At 41.1% G+C, this 20789-nt stretch overlaps 1 protein-coding gene across 1 annotated transcript in view; it reads left to right on the forward strand.

The window, feature by feature from the left end:
* The window catches only part of SNTG1 (syntrophin gamma 1), a 1529981-nt gene that overhangs the window by 251019 nt on the left and 1258173 nt on the right, over window positions 1-20789 (forward strand). The window contains exon 4 of the mRNA XM_086917997.1: window positions 6898-6955. Coding sequence (XP_086774123.1) covers window positions 6898-6955 — 58 coding nt within the window. The remainder of the gene's footprint in view (window positions 1-6897; window positions 6956-20789) is intronic.

Here is a 20789-nt window from a genome sequence, read left to right on the forward strand (position 1 = left end):
CATGTGACCGTGCCTTCAGATTCACTTTACTCACGCGGAAGTACGTGTTGTTAAAGAAGCACAAATATATGTAGCATTCGTTGATGTGAGGGCTGTGTTTGATCTTGTGCCCTACGAAATGTTATGAAGAGTTATGCTAGATGTATGTGCTCCAACTGATTTGGTAAACCTGATAGCAAGATTGCACAAAGACAATTATGCCCAGATGCGATGAGGGAAAAATGGCGAACTAACAGCCAAGATTTCAAAAAAGTGTGGGGTGCTTCAGGGGTGTGTACTCGCTCCCACTTTGTTCTCCCTGTTCATTAACAAAGTTGCCAAAAGGCTTATGGACTGCAGGAAAGATTTGCCCATCTTGAATGGTAAGAAAGTGCTGATCATGCTCTTTACAGATGATTCCCTACTCATCTCCACAACACCAATGAGCCTAAATAATTTTGTAGATACATTTTTGGTTGTCTGCAAGGAAAGGGGTTTGGCACTCAATGTTGCAAAAACAAAATGTATGGTCTTTGGAAAGGGGAAGAGAAAAACTCAAACAGTAGGGATCGCAGCCGAACCACTTGAAAGAGTAAAAAGCTTTGACTGACTGGGGATAAGGTTAACTGATTCACTTGAATGAGAGATCCCATTAGACAAATGTTACCTCACCCTATGTCATTGATCAAAGTCAATAGTGAGGTTCTTCAGACAGTCATTAATTCAGCCATAGACCCCAGCTTTAGAGGTTTACTATGAAAAGGCCCAAAGTGGTGTATTATATGGAGCTAAGATATGGGGTTACACGAACCCCCATAAATAGATGGTATGTGAAAACATCTTTGTCAGATCACTTGTTTCAATACCTGTTACACCCCGCTGGCCCCATTATTCCTCAATTTAGGGATGAAAAGAAGTAGGGATGTTGCATCGCTTGAACGCTTAATGTACTGGCTGCTTTTGTGAACAACGCACCAGCTAATTGATTATTGCAATTCACTACGGGAGATCCTAATGATTAGTGGTGCAAAAATATTATTGTGGTTCAAACACATTGCAAATTGGTGTAGACTATTGGAAATGCTGAACTTGTGGGATCATCCAGAGGGGGTGAGTAAAGGCAAAGTACTGAGCGTATCTGTCATAGAATTATGCAGTAAGGAAAAGCAATGGTCACTTAATAACACAGTTCTCAAGCTTTAAGCTCTGCCCTAGGATCAATCCTATTTGGATTTGATTTCTCCACAACTCTCCAAATGTTTATTTGTTAGGGGTCGGCTAGGTAGCCTTTTTTTAAAGATCCTTTACAACCAGGTTGTTGACCTAACATCAGCATTATGTCCTGCATGTGGTCGAGCACAAGAATCCTAGGAACATATTTTGTTTTTCTGTACTAAATATCACCAGATAGGTAGATACGACCAATTCACTTGAATCTAGGAGCTAGGCAATATTGGGTTGCTTACATTATTCTGAAGAGCGTATACTTTTTATCCAATAGCTTTTGCAAAAGTAAACTTTTACTTTACTTCTGGATCAGGTGACAGAAGTTTTTAACCCAGGCCATGTGCTTGATGTACTAAACCCTGCCATCATAATTATTTAATCAAAGGATACTGTGGAAGTTCTGTCCAGGAAAAAAAGGTGAATTATGTTTTGTATTTTAGATCGTATTTCTTAATATTTTAACATGATGTGAACTTTTGAAACGGGAGTTTGATTGTTTTATCGTTTTCATTCTTTGATCTCATTTATATTTATTTTGCTAATTGCATGGATTTTGTCTTTTTCTTTTTATTTATTTAAGACTGCGCAAATTATGGATTGTGTATACTTTGATGGTACAAAACAAGTGTATTGATGTATTATTGAACTGTTGCTGACTTTTGCTTGTATCCCGAATATTCCAGTGATGTGAAAATGAGTACCAGTGTGTACAAATTAGTACATTTAGATATACAAGCCCAGTTTCCACACAGTTCTTAATATAGTTAGTTCTTTTCCATGTCCTCTCACATTTTAGAAGATAGGGAGCAAAGCAGGTACAAGAACACATGGTGACTTGCCGAGTATCACACACTGTGGGGATGACTAGAGTAGAAAATGTCCTCTGGTTCCAAAACAGTCATCTTTGCCAATCCACATCAGGTAGAGGTCCACAAATATTCCCACTGTGGCAGAAAGCTCTTTCTAAAGACAAAAAGCATGTTATCACCATTGAAACAATTGCTTCCCGTGAACACTATGATAGAGCGCGCAGGTCACCCGACTATAATTTTACCATACTCACCTGGGCCCATAATCAATAACTTATAACTTAACCAGGTAACCTTCGCTCTACTATCAGTCTATTTTATTTTCTAGGTCCTATACCATTGACTTACCAATCCTTGTCGCTGGTACCTGTAAACCTATTGGATCAGGGTGTTAGCATAATAGGAAAACAACATTTGCACTCATATAATAACCAAAGACTTGGGAAAGTTTTAAACTCTTTATCTAAATTTGTTAAATGGTCATGATCCAAAGATTAAATACCAAAAGACTCTCGATAATGAAAATAAGAATTAATGTATAACTATGCAAAATATATATTATACTGAACATTTAGTAATAAGGGAAGGTAAGAGAAGGGACATGCTATGTAATAGAAACAATTTGAGCATTTATAAAAGGGAGGTTAAGAAAAAAGGAACATATATATATATATATATATATATATATATATATATATATATATATATATATATATATATATATATATATATATATATATATATATATATATATGCAATCAAAGCTTCACGTTAGGGAGGGTAAAGAGAAGGAACAAAACAATGACAAACCCACACTGATTTATATTTACCTAGAATAGTGTGAAGACCAACCCTGGCCACGGGTCAGTTAAAGGACAGAAAAACCCCAAAAGTTGCAGTCTCCAGTAGGCCAGCAGGTGCAGATCAGAATCAGGACAAGGATAACCAGATTTGGATCAGGACAGGAACACCAAAGGTTAAGCCGGAAAAAGAGAGAGTTTTCCCTGATGAACCCAGAAAGGACTGGCAAAAAAAGGGGGGGATTCCTTTCTGTGGTTTTTAGGTGTAATTGTATATAACTAGTAAAGCAAGACACCTGACTCTAGATAAATAACTCTTTTCTGTAAAAAATCCTCATGTACTGTATACTAATGATATGTCACATATACCTTTTTAGATTCATGAAGTTTTTAACCATAGTCCTGAGGAAGGTGTTCTACCCATCTAAGCACCGAAACGCGTCGACAACACTGGCTTTTTAATTTGTCTTCATATGTTTTTACATTGTATTTTTGTGTAAGAAATATAATATGTATGTAACTTCATGATAAGAAAATGTTCATGTCTAATTATTTGATATAAGAAACTTTTTCTTTTTTAATAAATGTGATATTTTGATATAATCTATGGTCTGTTGGTATATGTGTCACTGAGGATATTTGAGTTTTTTAGACAGGTGTCTTGCTTTACTAGTTATATACAATTACACCTAAAAACCACAGAAAGGAATCCCCCCTTTTTTTGCTACACCAAAGGTTAAGACCAGCACCCGCAGTTCAGTTGCAACGCCTGCGCTACTCTCTCTCTGCAGCTAACAGTCAGAACCCCGATTGGGTTATCGATTTCACCGACAAAGTGCTTCGCCAGCACCTCCGCTTCCCGTACCCCGATTGGGTCAGCGAATCTTCTGACAGAGTGCTTCGCAGCACCTCTGCTCTCGATAACCTATTGAGTGTGTTGGGTCAGTGACAGGTCAACTATTCGTACAAGTTGGACAAATTAACTAGCTAAACCTACCCTAGTTATACTATTTTTCAGGTCAGTGTACCACCCCCCAATGTTTCGAGTGTAAGGATCTCCAATTTTGATTGGACAAGGAATGAGGAGAGGTCATCACACCATAGCAAAAGGAACTTTCTGCATCTCATATTCAAATTAATGTTCCCGCCCATCATTTTATTTTTCTCATGACATCTTTATTCCACCCTACAATGAATGTTTTATTAGTAAATACATTGTAATAACTTTGTATATTAGAGCTTCCTCTGACAGAGGTAAAGGGTCAGCTTCCCACAATTTTCACAGTTCATTCTGATGTTGGCAGCGGTTTACTGCCATATCTTGTAGACTCGGGTGAATTTTAGCACTTGCGCAGTGTGAGTTTCCAAGATGGAGTTAAAACACATCCCAGGCCCAAAATACGATACATGCAAGAACAGAAAGAAACAATTTTAGAACAGAGAAATAAATGAATGCACTGTATACCACTTTATTCCCATTATTTTATTTAAACTATTGCATTAGAGGTTCGGCAGAACGAACAGCTTGGCACAAGCAGCAGTGTAATCTTCATGCATGCGGTTATACAAAGAAGTCATTTTAATTCTAGTGCGCAGAAGCGAAAATTTCCCTCCAAGCGAAAGATACGTGATGTCACGTGAGTATGACAGACGCATGCACAGTAGAAAATCCCGCGTAGCAGCAGCCATTTTAGTGCATTAGTAGAAACACATATGCAAGCTTCTTCTAGATACCCAATGTTTATGTGAAATGCGATATTAATAAAACAAACATGTTGATTAATACATTAGCGTTATGTCGAGAGAGCTGATAACAAGCAAGTTGCGTTACATGAAAATCCTTGCTCCATCAATACTATGTATAGAGAAAAGCTGCAACATTGGCCAGAATCATCAACTTGCAGAAACCATCAGAAGAGCAACATTCCTCATTTCCTGCGTGTTTTGCTTTAGCCTCCCAACTAGTCACATGATCATTATTTCTAGAATATTAATTTTGTGTTCCTTGAAGCAACATTGTGGAGAAACAGTTTTCTAGCAACAGTCCACAGCTGGTCAGTGTTCACCGCAAATATCAAACTGCAGCTACTTTACAAATACAAATGGAAACAGTCCCTTCTCAATGCCCTGTGTTTATGTCATTTAAAGTCTCAGTGGCAACGTTTTCTTTAGGATTCGCCTACCCAGGTCAACTTACACAGGCTACGAATGGATGGGGTGCTGAACCAATGTGTTAGTTACATGCAGCAGGTAATGTTGGCATTATAACCTGCTTTTAGGAAAATCCATTTTAATTTGTGAGATTTGTCCAAACTTTAGTGACAAAATAAACAGGTGTTTGCTCCCATGACCTCCACAGCATGTTAACACACCTCCCTTGCCAAGCTTTTAACCTGCCATGTCCCCCTCCCTGCACGTTGTTTTACCCACCCCCTTTATATTACCACCAGTTACTTCACAATATATTGCCTTTGTCAGTAAACAAATCATAAGACTTTTACAGAGTTTCTTAAGCTTATATTGCACAACTGCTCACCAAACTTACCTGTGCTTCCACATTTAGGCAAGCCACCCCTACATTGCATTCGGGAGACCAAACTGTCCTAGATCCACTCTGATGGTGTTACCTATTTCTTCAGTTGATCCCCAACAATTTAATTTATATCATTATCAAGGTCATTATCGCACCTCCACACTTTTTCCTGGTACAACCTGTTGAAATTGACTAAGGACGAATGCCCACCAAATGCAGATGCATGTGGAATTCAGTGTTATAAACCTAAATCAAACCTCAAAATCAGAGATATTCATCACATTAGTGGTGTTGTTATTTGGTGTTTCGGTAATAAAAGCCTCTTTGCCATCTGCCCCACTTGTGTTCGGGCCTCAGTAGAAGCTACAGTGTTGAAACGCTGCATTTTGATTGGTGGTATTGGTACCCTTTCCTATTTTTGGAGTGCTTTTTCTGCCCCACCCTGTCTATCAAAAGAGTTTGGGAACTAATGAGATAGAAAGCGAATGCTACTCTGATCTTAGAAATCCTGAGGCTCTCTGCGACTTCACGAAAAAGAAGAAAGCAGCTTGCTATGGACTCGTTCATTCAGTCTTGGAGCATTGATAAAAGCATGACTGAAAAATGAAAAATACAGCTTAGGATCTCAGAACCATGTTGAGATATTCTTTGTGTTCCTGCTTGACTTTTGCCACTACCTCTTTTTTAAACTATGCTAGAGATTTTAGGCCATATTAATTACCCAGTTTGCAGCACTATTGCACTACACAATGTGGTGCAAGAGTGACGCACACATTAAACCAGATTTTTTGTGGCTTTGAGTGGCTTAAGAAATCTGGATTAACTCAATGCATCGCAAACCGCTGACTTGCATTACTTTGCCCTGGGTAAGCATTCCATGGGCTTTGCGTGGGGTTGTCCACATAAATCCCATGGTCTTTGAGGTGTTCACAGATTTACAAGACCTTACAGACCTGGGAATGAGCCAAAAAGATACACCTTCTCAGGAGAGGTGTAACGAGGAGAAATCTCTTTATTACTACTCACTACTTCGTCTGACATAGAAAGAGGAAAAAGCCTCTTTGGATTGTTTTGGTGCCAAAAGGAAGCCAGAGTGGGGCAAAGCCACAAATGCACTGTATGCCTTAATTATTGAGCATTTCTGCCCTTTCCCAGTGATGCAGTGCAGCGCAGCAAGGTAACTTGATGCGCGGCGCTGCGCTGTGCTGCGCTGTGCTGCACCACTACTCTATGCCCCATTAACTTTTAGACCTAGCATTAGAAACTCTTTGCCGCTTGAGAACATGTAAAACTCTGAGCTTATGTTGGCATATTCACACACTCAATGCACAACATGTCTGCTCGACACTAGTTCGATTGTTCATATTTTGGATCAAATGTAAATCGGCATTATTCTGGCATAAAATAGAAAGTGTACATTTATTGTATGTTTTCAACCATGTGCAGAATTTAGTATTCTTAGGATTACTTTCAGGAGCAGTTTAATTATTGGGCCTGTATTCATTCATAAGATATGATTATGATAAGAACATTTTTCTTTTGCTTCTAGGGTGGAGCCGAGCACAGCATTCCAGTAGTCATTTCCAAAATTTCCAAAGAGCAAAGAGGTACGTGCACAAAAACAATGCTAACATTGAGCTTCTGTGAGGTGGGCGAATTCGTAAACACTTTAGAATCCTTCAGAATTCAGAACAGGTAGCCCACTCTATGGGCATGGGATTGTAAAATGGTCAAACAATTTTCTATATTTATTAATATTTGTCTTGCCCATAGCCACTCAGGAATTTATATAAACAAAATATGAAGGTGTACAAACCAGAAGTACATTTTAAAGGACAATTCAGTCGGAAAACCCAAAGCGGACAGCATATTGCCTCAAGGAGGAAGAACATATTTCTTAAACAGTTTTTTTTCTAGTCAGGACTATTAACAAACCATTTAATTTGCATAAATTGTAATTAAACGAAAACTCTACTACGCCCACTTTCACAGTCGAATTGAATTTGTTTCTTTAATTCATTATTACACCTTTATCACCTTCAAGTCCTAAAAGCTTTTACTTTGTCCAGAACAGGGCTTGCATTTTACACAATTATTTTGAGGATTTTGCATGCATTCCTTAAATGATCAAATAAACGTATAACAATTCAAAGGTATTACCTTAGAATTCTGTTGACCACTTCATAGACTGAAAAACACTATGGGGCAAAAGTACAAGCCCCTATCACCACCACAAGATCACTATGTGCCGTTGTCGTGGCAATAGGGGCTTTTCTTATTTACAAGGCAGAGTTAAGCCACTTAACGTGGCTTAACTCTGCCTTGTAAATAGGGCCCCCTTTCATGCTATGGTTAGCATGAAAGGGGTGGGCAAGGGGTGGGCAGTAGGTGTTGCGTTAGGTGTTCCACTGCAACACCCATTGACTTTGACACTGTCCACTATTTACAAGAGCAGCATAAATAGTAGGCAGCACCAAAATTAAGACCAGGGAAACTCTGGTCTTAACTTGGCGAAACAAGGAGAAATGCATTACTTCTCCTCTTTTTTGCTTTTTCCATGTGTGCTGCCTTTGCAGCACACATGGAAAAAGCAAAATGCCTTGGATTGTTTGTGTACAGGAAGGTGTACTTTCCTGTACACAAACAATCTTTCCGCTGCACACAGACACACTTGCACTACGGTGCAAGGGTACCTATGTTGGTGCGGGGGAAACACAAGTCTGCACTATATCCCTTTAAACATGGTTGCAGCTTTGCGTTTCTGAAGTGGGGGAGTTAGGCCTTAAGCCGTGAAGGCTAAATCCTCACTCCGCCACTTCCTTGAACATATCCCTCTATATTTCTCGGGATGTGTACAAAACCTCGAAGGAAAGACCAATTCAGTGAAAGTAAATAAAGCACAAATGGAACAACCAGAGAAAACACGTTGCCTGTCAACACCAGCACTATAACTATTTAAACTAATTAAATACCTGTTAAATTCTTTCAAGTAGCTCTTTATTTTTACTAAATCAAATAACTCGCACAATTCAGAAAAATAAAGAATGGGGTTTTGGTTGTATCAGTAAACATAACACCTTCCTCAGTACTGGAAGCAAAAAGAACACATAATTTAGTACTCAGTTTAGTACCACAGCCAAACTACAGAAAAAACTGCAACGCATCCAAAACGCATCAGCCAGACTCATATTGGACATCCCTCGTCAAGCTCACATTTCCGGTCACCTGAAAGACCTCCACTTGCTCCCCGTCAACAAGTGAATAACGTTCCATCTCCTCACCCACGCACACAAAGCCCTCTATGACCTAGGACCCGAATGCCTCAACACGAGACTGTCCTTCTACACCCCCACCTGCCAACTACGATCATCCAGCCAAGCCCTCGCCGCCATTCCACGTATCCACAGATCCACCATGGGGGGAAGGTCCTTCTCCTACTTAGCGGCCAAGACTTGGAGTTCTCTCCCGACCCACCTCCGCCTGACTCAGAACCACCTCTCCTTCAGAAAGCAATTAAAAACTTGGATATTCGATAAGTAAATGCACCCACCTCCTCAAGCGCCTTGAGACCCTCTGGGTGAGTAGTGCGCTATATACATTTCTGAACTTGAACTTGAACTTGAACTAGTACAGGCGTGATTAACAGCTTTAACGAAAGGTTGCTGCTTTTTTGGTTGGAAAATGTGGATAGGAATGAAATAATTGTTCCCAGTTGTGAATCTGTGGTTAAATGTCTGTGGATACTGATTATGGCATATGCTAGTAGGAGATGATCTGTGGCTGTGACCATAGACATGATAAAGATAAACAGAAAGCACTTGAGTCTTTTTAGGGATTTCGAGGCTCCTTGTCAAAACATACTTTGGGGGCCCCTGTAACAGACAGTTTTCTTTTTTTAGTTCGAGCCCACGCAGTGCATGCGCTGTTTGCAAAACATGCTGTGAACAATACTACTACTCAATTCTCTGCCTGCTGCTTACCATAGGCTCAGTGCAGTATCGGTCTTCTTTCCTGTCGCTTGATTCATTCCTGCAGCCGATAGCTACCTTCTCTTTAAGGGTGAGGAGCACCGGCCAATTACAGTTTTTATACACAACGATTTATGTGCTGTTTGCAAGAAATCTTTTTATAAATGTTGCTTTTTGCTATTCACTGTTCGCTTAGTTTTGCTTCTCCTTTCCGCTACTGCCAACTCTCCTTTCGCTGCTTCTGCTTTCTGTTTTTTTACTTTATCACCTTGCATGCTGATGACGGCCCCCGTCCATCATGCAGCACGGTGGGCGTGTGCTGATGACCGGCTGGGGGCCGTCATGAACCCGCCCACTCTTTAGAAGTGCCGCACAGGTGCAGAATCGAGGCCGCACGCAAGGGGTTAAAGCTCAGCACAGCGTCAGCTTCAGGGACACCGTGCTTTACGTTGCAGCTTTTTTTATCTTTATTTAAAGCTCAGCGTTGCGCCCGGTTCAGGGACACCATGCAGTTTTTCAGTTTACTTTCAAGCTCAGTGTGGCACCTGCTTCAGGGTCATCGTGCATTGTTTGATTTTTTTTTTAACACTAAAGGTCAGTCCAGCGCACATTATGTTTCTGGGTATTTTTTTTTACTTTAAAGATTGGAGCAGCGCCCTCTACAGGGACACCGCCCTTTATGTTATGTTTTAGCTCTTTTGGCTTTGCCAAGGTTTTTTTCTGATGCCCTGCTAGCTTTGCTTTGCCTATGCACACACAGCCGGGGCTACCAGTGAGTATTCCGGATAAACAACTAAGGCGGGGCAATGCATGGTGCTAACCTAACAAAACAAAAGTGCCTCCTGTGGCAGCCAGTGACATTTTCAGCCTAAATATATAACTTAAGTATATGGTATAAACAATGTTCTCCTTACATAGTTCCAGTCACGGCTCGCAATACTCGCGGGAGGGAGGGTGGGGAAGGGGGCGCACAGGGGTTACCACTGGGGTTACCACAGGGGGGATTAAAATATTATTAAATAAAACTCTTCCCTGACCGTGTCCCGCGCCACATTTGCTCCTAGGCTGGTTCCCCACATTTTCCTTATCCTCAAGAAACAGGAACAGGCAGGCTCCCTCCCCTCCTGTAAGCCAATCACAACGCTACAATGGCAGCGTAGTGATTGGTGCAGAGTCACGGACGGCACCCAGCCGAGCACCTGTAGGGAGGCCATTTTCTCTATGTAGGCTGCTTGCATTGTACATAGAGAAAATGTAGAGTGCGCATGACTGCGCCGACCAAACAGTCAGGGTACTGAGAGTGATGCAAGCCACTACTCCCAGACCCGCCTACCCCCAACGGGGCATACCCTCCGCCCGCCCCATCCAGGCATACTCCTGTCTTCTGCTTTCTCGCAGCGTGAGAAGCAGAAACATAAAATGGTATTTAAAATACCATTTTATGTATGTGCTTCTAGCACTTCGAAAAAGCAGTGGGGTGACGCTCCTCCAACGTAATGGAGTAGCTGCCCCAGCATAGTTCCTCATTACTAACAGAGTCTCTTGGGAGTTGAGGCGCCTTATGCATGCGGCGAACTAAATCGCACCACATTTCCATTGATTCTCTGGAAAGCCGCAGTACAGGTTTGAAGACTGTAGCATATTTTTTAATAAAAACTAAATGAATGTGGGTGCAAACTTTCATGTCTACCTCCAAAGACAATGAAAGTGTTATCAGGCTCAAAATGAGGCCCAAAACAATCCAAGTTTATTCGCAGAAAATGTTTAACGTTAATGTCACAGTTTCTTTCCTGTGTGCAGCTCCCCGATTTATTCTGTACAATATCATTTTTATGCATTACATTCTGATATACGAACCTGTTGTGTATGACCGAAGGAGCGAGGTGAATGAAGTTTTGTTTGCTGTATGTTCATGTAATGTTAGTTCTATTATATAGCAAATGGATATACAAGAATTCATGTTTTAAAAATTTTGCTCATAGTGTATGTTTTTTACATTTAAAATTAAAATGCATTTTCGTCCAGTTTGCTAAATTTTGAAAAAAAGGTATTTTGTTTTTATTTGTTTCTGCAATGATAAAAATGTGAGCACTAGATTCCAATTTCTATTGGTTTGAAGATGCAGGCATTGCATTCTAACAGTGCACTTTACCCTCTGTATTGCCCCTTTTAAAGTGCAAAAGCACAACCTTATCATGTTTTTTAAGACGTGTGAGGCATTATTTACATGCTGAATGTTTTCATGGCTCAGCTCGTTTTTTGCCTTATGGCCAGAGCTGCCGACTTTAAAGCTGGGGAACCAGGTACGAGCCTCAGCATCAGCTCAGCATAGGGTGACCAACCATCCGTAAATTTCACGGACAGTCCGTAATTTCAGCCGTCTGTCCGTTTTCCGTGAAGGATTCTTTAACGGACGCCATTTGTCCGTAATATTAACCAGGCACCGGTCGCACCACCCTAAAGCCGGCACAGCTTCCGCCCACATCCCTTCTTGACTCCAATGCTGTTGGGTCGAGTGTAGCAGACTCTGATGCAGGGCCAAAGCTCAGATACCCAGCAGCACTGGAGAGGCACAGCGGGATGGCAACCTTCACACCTCCAGCCCTTGATGAGCTGTTAAGAGGTGCTTGAAGGTGACTGAGAGGGAGGGGCTGCAGCTTGTGAGCAGGTGCATCTATTCGGATGCAAACAGCCCTGAATGCGTCATGTCTCTGCAATTTAGAGGGGCCTCACACATTCCCTTTCTGCCCAGGGCCCCAAACATCCTAGAACCGGCCCTGATTACACTGAGGCAGCACGTGGTTCTCCTCACAGAGCTTAATTACTGTCACTAAATTGTAAACAAACCTCAATTCTTCAAACATGCAGCCTATAATGTAATAAAATAAAGAAATGGCACAATCGCACCCACATTGATTATCCAAGTATGGAGGACAATCAGTTAAATCAGTTCATCAAGAGCCCTACTCCACCCTGGAAGAGACCAAGATGATACTAGAATACTGCATGCCCACCCCTGTGCCCACCCTGGTGGATCCTGTTCCCCCTCCTGTGATGGCTCCTCTCCCCTCCCCCAGTGATGGCTCCTGTCCCCCATGTGGTGGCTCCTGTCCCCCCGCCTGTGATGGCTCCTGTCCCCCCTGTGGTGTGATCCTGTCTCTGTCCTGGGTGGCTTTTGTCCCAGTCCTGGAATGGCTCCAGCAGCGAGGGTAAAGTTCTTCATGGGCCTCTTCTCAAAAAGGCTCAGCTCAAAATGAACATGAAAAGATGGGCGAGTGAGTAAGTGAAGGGATGGGTGGATGGCTGGATGAATTAGTGAATGGGTAAATGGATGAATGAAAGATTGAATAGATGGATAATGAGAGAGGATGGATGGATTGATGAGTGAGTGGAAGGATGGAAGAGAGAAAAGGTAAATATCTGTATGTATGGGTGGAAGGGTATCTGGATGGGTAAAAGGGTGGATCAATGAGTGAAATGATGGATGAGTGAAAAGGTGGATGATTGAGTGAGTGGGTGGATGGATGAGTGAAATGATGGATGGGTTGATGAATTGATAAGTGCAAGTGTGAACGGATGGACGGATGAGTGAAAGGGTGGTTGTACGGATGGATGAGTGAGTGAAAGGGAGGGTAGATGGACAAAGGGATGAAGAGATGAGTGAAGGTGTGAAAGGATAAAGGGATGAGAGAAAGGATGGATGAGTGATAGGGTCAATGGATAGATTCATGAGTGGATGACAAGATGGATGGATGGGTGGGCAGATGAAAGGAAGGATTGCTAAGTGAAAGGGTTGATGGAGAGAGAAAGGGAGGATGATGGATGACTGAAAGGGTGGATGGGTGGAAGGATGAGTGACTGGGTGGATGGATAAGCAAGAGGAAGGATAGCTGGATGGGTGAAAGGGTAAATGGCTGGCCATATTCCTCTGAGCGAGCCCCGCATTGAGGATACTTCATTGGCTTCCCATCCAGTCTAGAATACATTTCAAGGCCATGCGCCTTACCCATAGAGCTATTCGGAAAACTGGTTCAGCCATTATTCATCCTCTTGTGTACCTACCTTCCAGGAGTCTTCGCTCTAGCCATGCCTTCCTTGCTGCTACAAGGAAGGTATATAGATCTAGATGGGGCGGACGTTCCTTCTCTTTGAACGCTTCCAATTTCTGGAACTCTCTTCCCTTTACTCTCCATAGGGAATCCAATCTACTAATCTTCCGTAAATTGCTTAAAACTCACCTCTTTAGTGCCACTCAATAACTTGCTGTGCTTTCTTCTGTCTGGTCGTAAGTGCTACGAGGCCTCAAGGTAGCTACGCGCTACAGAAATTTTATTTCATTTATTTCATGGATAGGGTGAAAATTTGGATGGATGGATAATGGATGGATGAGTGAAAGGATGGATGAAGGGATGGATGAGTGCAATGATAGATGGAAGGATACATGATGGATAAGTTTGCAAATGGTTGAATATGTTTGGATATGGATGGGCTTACTTACATACTATTGCGCAACCTCTGATGTGTCTGTAAAACTTCTCCAATTGTCCTGAAGTTTTGTCCTGAATTTTGACCTCCTGTCCTGAATTTGTGTCCTGAGTTTTGACTCTTTGTCCTGAATTTTTACACTCACCGTCCTGAATTTGCACCAATGCCAGTTGGTCACCCTAGCTCAGTATCCTGTTATTCTGGGCAAATCACTTAATCTCCCTGTGCCAACCAAAAAAATGAATGTGTCCTTCTGTAATGTAACTGGTGCTCATGTAAAGCGCTCCAGTACCTTCGGGTCGAGTTTGCGCTATATAAATCTGCAAAAAACACAGGCCCATGGCTACACTCTGCCTTGCTTCTTTCTGGGAATTGAAGGATCTGTCCCCCTCTATACCACACTTTGTTGTTACTTTTTACATTATTTATTTAAAAAAAACATTTCTGAATGTTTTTAACAAAAATAATCACATGCATCTAGTCCATTAAAACACATGACTGAAGAACTTCAGGGATTATTAATGCATGTATTTTAAGAAATGTATAACAGTTCAGAAGCAGTAGTTATACTAAACAAGCATTTGCAATGCAGTAGGCCTCTCATTATTGAATGTTTGAGCTATTGGCTTTGCATTATTGATACCAATTCCAATAGCTGAAACCTTTAGTAATAAAAGACCTATTGCATTGCAAATGCTTGTTTAATTTTATTTCTCATTTCTCGATAACTCAAGCCCTGTAGGAACCAAACAGTACAGATGGAGGTGTGAAACTTTAACTGGGTCACAACAAAGAACTGAGGTATGTTTTGCCGTGGACCCCAAAAATCCTTAAAATGACATTGGGGTATAGTTAGGCAGAGAGTTAGAGAGGTTTAGATAGAGAAACAACGAGACAGATGGTTAACTAGAGAGAAAAGCCATTTTCCCAGGAGGGCCCTTGGGAAGTGGATTTATAATTAGGGAAGATGGAACCGTGATTTACAATCTCAATAAAGTGAACAATAGTACAGTGGATTAAATATGAATCAAAGGAATACTATTGAGAACATCTTATAATGCATACCACACCATTATATAGATAACAATTCTAGAACAGCCAGCATTACCCAGAGTTTGTTCTTGCTCTATAACACACTTTATATTACTCCTTCCATTTGTGCTAAATCTTCCCAAACTAATACCCATAATTGCTGGTCCTGTGCTCAATCAAATAGTAATTTAATGTATATGATAGTTTGGCATTCCAATACTTTTCACATTTGGCACAAAGTTTGGAACTAAATTTGACACATTTTTCACACACACACCACTTTTAGTGTCACTAATATATTTTCTGGAAGCTTTGCGTACTCTAATGATTTAGCAATATTTTGCAATAAGTTGCAAGACTTACTAATAGCCGTTACATTTCAACAAATAGATATTAACTGGAAATGTTCTTTTAACATCTCTATCAAGGCATGGTGAAATGCAGTCTGTTACCATCATTGACCAGAAAGAGCCTTTCTGAGTTCTTCACCTTCTACAACCAATAAACACATATTCTGGTTTCCTACTAACCTTTTGCATGTATCTTCTGTCAAATCTGAAAATGTTGAACCCACCTTAAATATCTTGTTTATTTACTCATACTCCAGCTGATTGGCCATTTGCTTCTTTATTTATCTCTTTTCTTATTATTGATATGTTTTGTCTTAACAATCTTACTAGTAATTACTTTTTACCTGGTCTTAACTGAACCACCCCTTGCTTTTTCTACTTCTGTTCTTTCATATCTTTCGGTCTCCTTTTTTAAAACAAAAAATGTTAATTCGGTTTTTTATATGATATGATTAATAATGACCCCCACCCAAGCAGACAATTTTAATAAATGCATCACATCCTTAAAATGAATGACAATACATAATTCTATAAAGTGCTTCAGCTACAAAATATCCATGGACCATATCAGACATCTAAAAGGAATAAAGGATGCAAAAAAAGAGACCCTTTACAGACATACTGGCATAGATATATGGATGAAAGAAAGTGCATATCCAAATTTGAGGTACCTGCTCCTACCGGGCTGATCGTACTTCCCACCGCTATTGTCCGCAGCATTTGTCAGTTCCCAGTTGCTGAGGGGGAGACAGACTTTCATAATGTTTGCTTGAGTCTTTTTTACTTTTTTGGGAATAAATTGCCTTTTCCAAATGATAAACTGATAAAAGGCACGTAAACCATTGATGAAATAGCATCAGGGAAGGGTCTAGCCAGGCTGCAGTCAAACATAGCCTATAAACAGCCATACCTACAAGCAATAAGGATTAGACATTAGATGGAACTACCTCATGATAAACCCCTAATAAAATTAATCCAGGTGGCAGCCTAGAGTCAATCCCTAGTTTATTTGAGAGGAACTCAATGATTTATGCTTTAAGCCCATCTTACACTGGATAAGTAGCCAGCATGTGAGCAATGTCCACCCCGAATGCCTGGCACCGTGGGCATCTTATCCCTGTGAACCCTCCCCACTTAGCTATTCTTCCTAGTGTTATGCACTTGTTAAAACAAGTTTTAAAATGTTGGGCCTGTAGGTTAGTGGAAATTAAACACCTCTAAGCGCTTTCTAGAGATTTAGCCAGGTCACCAGGTAAATGATTAATCAGATCTTCCCAGCCTTTTACGTGCCTAGACAGATCATCCAGCATTATTTTATTCAAAACTATATATAAAGCCCCTATTGGGGTTCTATCAGCAATAATCAGCTCAATGGCATCAATCCTTCCAACCCCCACCCTTCTTCTACACAAAATCTCTATTCTGTAGATATTTTTAAAAATCTTTATGATCAAGCCGAAGGTTTTGACGAATAATATCAAATGTCTTTATTAAATGTATACAAAAAAATGTCATGCATTTACTAATATACACATCTCTAAAAATTTCAGGCAGCAGAATATTACCCTGTATTGGGGTATAGTAATTAAGTCTGCCCAAACCTAATCTTTTGTGGACTTTGCTCCATATATGAAAGGCTGTCTATAAAACTTTAAATCGAACTCTCTTATAGTACCCAAATTCGATTTGCCAAAACAGACAACTTCAACTTTCTTCCCCTAAGAGAAGCTCATAAATAGATGGAGTGAGAGCATCCTGACCAGAAGTGGTCACCACCTTCTCTCTGTAGGGTTATAAATCTGAGAGCTCTTCCTGGGATTAGCATACGCCCAAAGAAATTGCGTTAATAACCACCAAGTATAATTAAAACAATTATTGCCAAATTTCAAAGGAAAAGCCCCAAAGAGATAACATAATTCTGGGTAGAAATATCATTTTGATCAAATTACTCCAACCCATCAGTGAGACTCTCAAGATGTTTCATTTCCCAAAATCCTGATTAGTCCTATAAATCAAGGGTTTCAGGTTACTTTCCATGATTTTTTCCACTTCTGACCAGGCGCGCAACGCCCATTGGGCACAAAGGGCTTCAGCCCCCTTTCGTGTGTGTCAGCCCAGGCTGAGACAGGTTCCCGGGCTGGCTGGTCTAGCGACCGTCTTATTGCTGCCGCACCAGAGTACTTCACAGGTCTTTAAAAGACTGTTTACTTGCTTACGAGGTTTTGTTGTGTTTTCACCCCTTCTTAGTGCCCCTACTGGAAGAATTAGTCCCCCCCCCCAAAATTTTTAGCCCCCTCCTCCCTGAAATTTTGCTCTAGTTGCCCCTCTGCTTCTGACTTAATGGTAATGCCCAGATATAGTGCTTCTTCGGTCACCCGCCTATCAGATATGAGCCTCTCTTCTCTAATTATATTTTGGATTTTCTCCTGATTTGAGACATAGCCTGAAAATGACGCAAATAACTTGGCTTTCTTTTCGATTTCCAAAAAAGCACTACTAACTTTAGGGGTAATAATAGCCAAATTATTGGAATAGGCCAGGATTATTGTCGTCCCCCCACCGTCTTCATAGGTCTAATCGCCACACTTTGCTGAATTCGCCTGATCAAAGAATAAAAGGGGGGTCCTATTGTGGATAATTCCCCAATAAAAGTTAAAAATAAGTTTAGAGTTGTAATTCTTCATTATAGATATACATGCATATCATACTTGATTCCTCCTTGTTTTCCTACTCTCACATGATATTGTAAGACATATTTTTCTTACATGTTTATATAAATCTTTTTAAACATAAAAGAGATGTCATCAGTGATGTCACTGACCATGTCATGAATGATGTAATATGTGACATCATCAGCAGTGGATTGCGGGTGCGCGAAATATAGTTAGTACAACTAACTATATAGGAGCAATTTCAATGGTTTTGTATGAGTGAATTGTCCAGCTAACTATAACACCCCTAAAACGTATAGTTTTTTGAGTGAATTTCAAAGGTTTTTAAAATGCTAATTCCTAACTATATAAGACCTGAAACCTATGTTTTTTTAAGTGAATTTGCAAGGTTTTTTAAATGCTAATTCCTAACTATATAAGGCATGAAAGCTATGGTTTTTCAGTGAATTTCAAAGGTTTTTTAAATGCTAATTCCTAACTATATAAGGCATGAAAGCTATGGTTTTTTCAGTGAATTTCAAAGGTTTTTCAAATGCTAATGCCTAACTATATAAGGCCTGAAACCTATGGTTTTTTCAGTGAATTTTGATGGTATTTTAAATGACAATTTGTAAATGTATTAATTGTAATTTTCTTTTATACTGATTTACTATATTTTTGCAGGCAGGTGTTCAGAAGGCACTCTGCAGCACAGCTCCATGGCGCATACTGGAGATACCTGTTGGACTAGTTCCCTCTAGGGTACCTCTGGATTGAACACGTTTGTTTTTCTGCTTTCTTGTGCCTCGGTCTACCAAGCACAAGATGGCTGCCAACACTTCCTGGTTTGAAGTGTTGGAAGCCAATGAGCATGCAGCTCGTGCTCTGAACGTTTTAGAACTCAAAAAGGGGGCATTGTACAAGCACCCTGATCCCCAAGGCTTGTTGGTCAGGGGGTCCCACAGGACCCCCAAGGCAAAAAAAATCACCCATGACATCACTGATGAGATCTCAAATGACATCACTCATGACATCATCCAGTGGATGTGTGTCTTTCTGAAAAATAAATATTCTTTATATATGTATATCTAAAGGACGATGGAAGAATAAATGGGTAAGTAATGTATAAATTGATGACTTTTTTGTCAAATTGATTGTATAACTGACTGATAAATTGTATGTTAGTGAATACAGGGGTTAGTGAGTAATGTTTAAATATGTAAATATCTGTATCAGTCTCACACATTTTTTGAATAAGTGGCTGCATGGGTTGGTGAGTAGCTACATGAGTGCCTATATAGGTTCTTAGTTGTTTTTTTGAGTATCAGTATGAGTGTCTGAGTGTTTACATGGTTTGGTGGGGGATATAATACTTAGCACATAGATGCATTAATGAGTGACTCACTGTTTATATTGAACCCTTGCATACTAGGCTTCCTTGGGTGCCAACTAGCCCACCTGGAACCTCCAGTATGCGCCAAGGGGCTGCATTGCAGAGAGGTGTAATGAGGCCACACTCTCTTTACACCTCTCTGCAACGCAGCCCCTGGGCGTGTTTGCAGAGGGGGAACTAATTCCCTTGCATACTGGGGGTCCCTGGGGGCCAACTAGCCCACCAGGAGCCTCCAGTATGCGCCAAGGGGCTGCGTTGCTTTGCCCCGGGAGAGGCGTACCCGGGGCAGTGTGGACCCCCCACACTTCTTTATCACTATGCCCCCGCGATTTGGTCCCTCCGGGGGGTAATTTTTAAAAAAACAGACCAGGTTTAAAAAAATAAATTGGGCCTTTTTGTCCTTGTGGGACCACCTGGGCAGGCCTAGGGGGTCAGGGTGTGTCTACCCTGCCCCTTTTTGTGTTTTTTACGTTTGTTTTTCTGCTTTCTTGTGCCTCGGTCTATCGAGCACAAGATGGATGCCAACACTTCCTGGTTAGAAGTGTTGACAGCCAATGAGCATGCAGCTTTCTCGGAAGGCATGCTGATTGGCTGCCAATGTCTGTCAACACTAGCACAAGATAGATGCCAACACTTCTGGTTAGAAGTGTTGACAGCCAATGAGCAGGCAGCTTTCTCAGGAAGGCATGATGATTGGCTGCCACTGTCTGTCAACACTCCAAACCAGGAAGTGTTGGCAGCCATCTTGTGCCTCGGTAGAACCAAGGCACAAGAAAGCAGTGAAACAAAAGTGGAAAACACGCAAAGGGGGCAGGGTAGAATCACCCTGACCCCCTAGGTCTGCTCAGGGGATCCCACAAGGACCCCCTAGGCCCAAAATAAAAATAAATTAAAAAAATCGCGGGGTGCATACGCGTACGGTATGCGTACCCCGCAATTTTTTTAATTTATATGCAAAGTGGCTGCCAGTCCTTGTGGGTCCCCCTGAGCAGGCCTAGGGGGTCAGGGTGATTCTACCCTGCCCCCTTTTTGAGTGCTACATGTTTGTTTTTCTGCTTTCCTGTGCCCCAGTCTACCGAGGCACAAAATGGCTGCCAACAATTTCTGTTTTGGAGTGTTGACAGACATTTGCAGCCAATCAGCATGCAGCTCGCACACCCGAAGGTCCACGCACGTACGCGTACGGTACGCGCCTATAGATATATACATTTTTCAAATTTGATTTTCTCAACAACTACTGGAGGGATTTACAAAATCTGCAAACCGAACTCTACCTCTCTGCCAAATTTGGTGTAATTCCGTTCAGCCGTTCGGGCTGTAGCCGTGTCAAATCATCCTATGGAGAATAACATGGGGAAAACACATTTTGGGACCCCCCTTTTTTCTCAGCCCCCACTTGACGAATCCCCCCAAAACTTTCAGGGAAGGAGCGGAGCTGAGCGGGCCATCTTCTTTGAGAAATTCGCGAAGGTTCATCAACCGGCGCTAAAGTTATCCCCAATAGAATGTTGTGGATTTCCTATGGAAACTAGGTCCTAACTATATATACTAATATATATATA

The sequence above is a fragment of the Lissotriton vulgaris genome, chromosome 4_1, assembly GCF_964263255.1.
Source record: "Lissotriton vulgaris chromosome 4_1, aLisVul1.2, whole genome shotgun sequence".
Lineage (NCBI taxonomy): Eukaryota > Metazoa > Chordata > Amphibia > Caudata > Salamandridae > Lissotriton > Lissotriton vulgaris.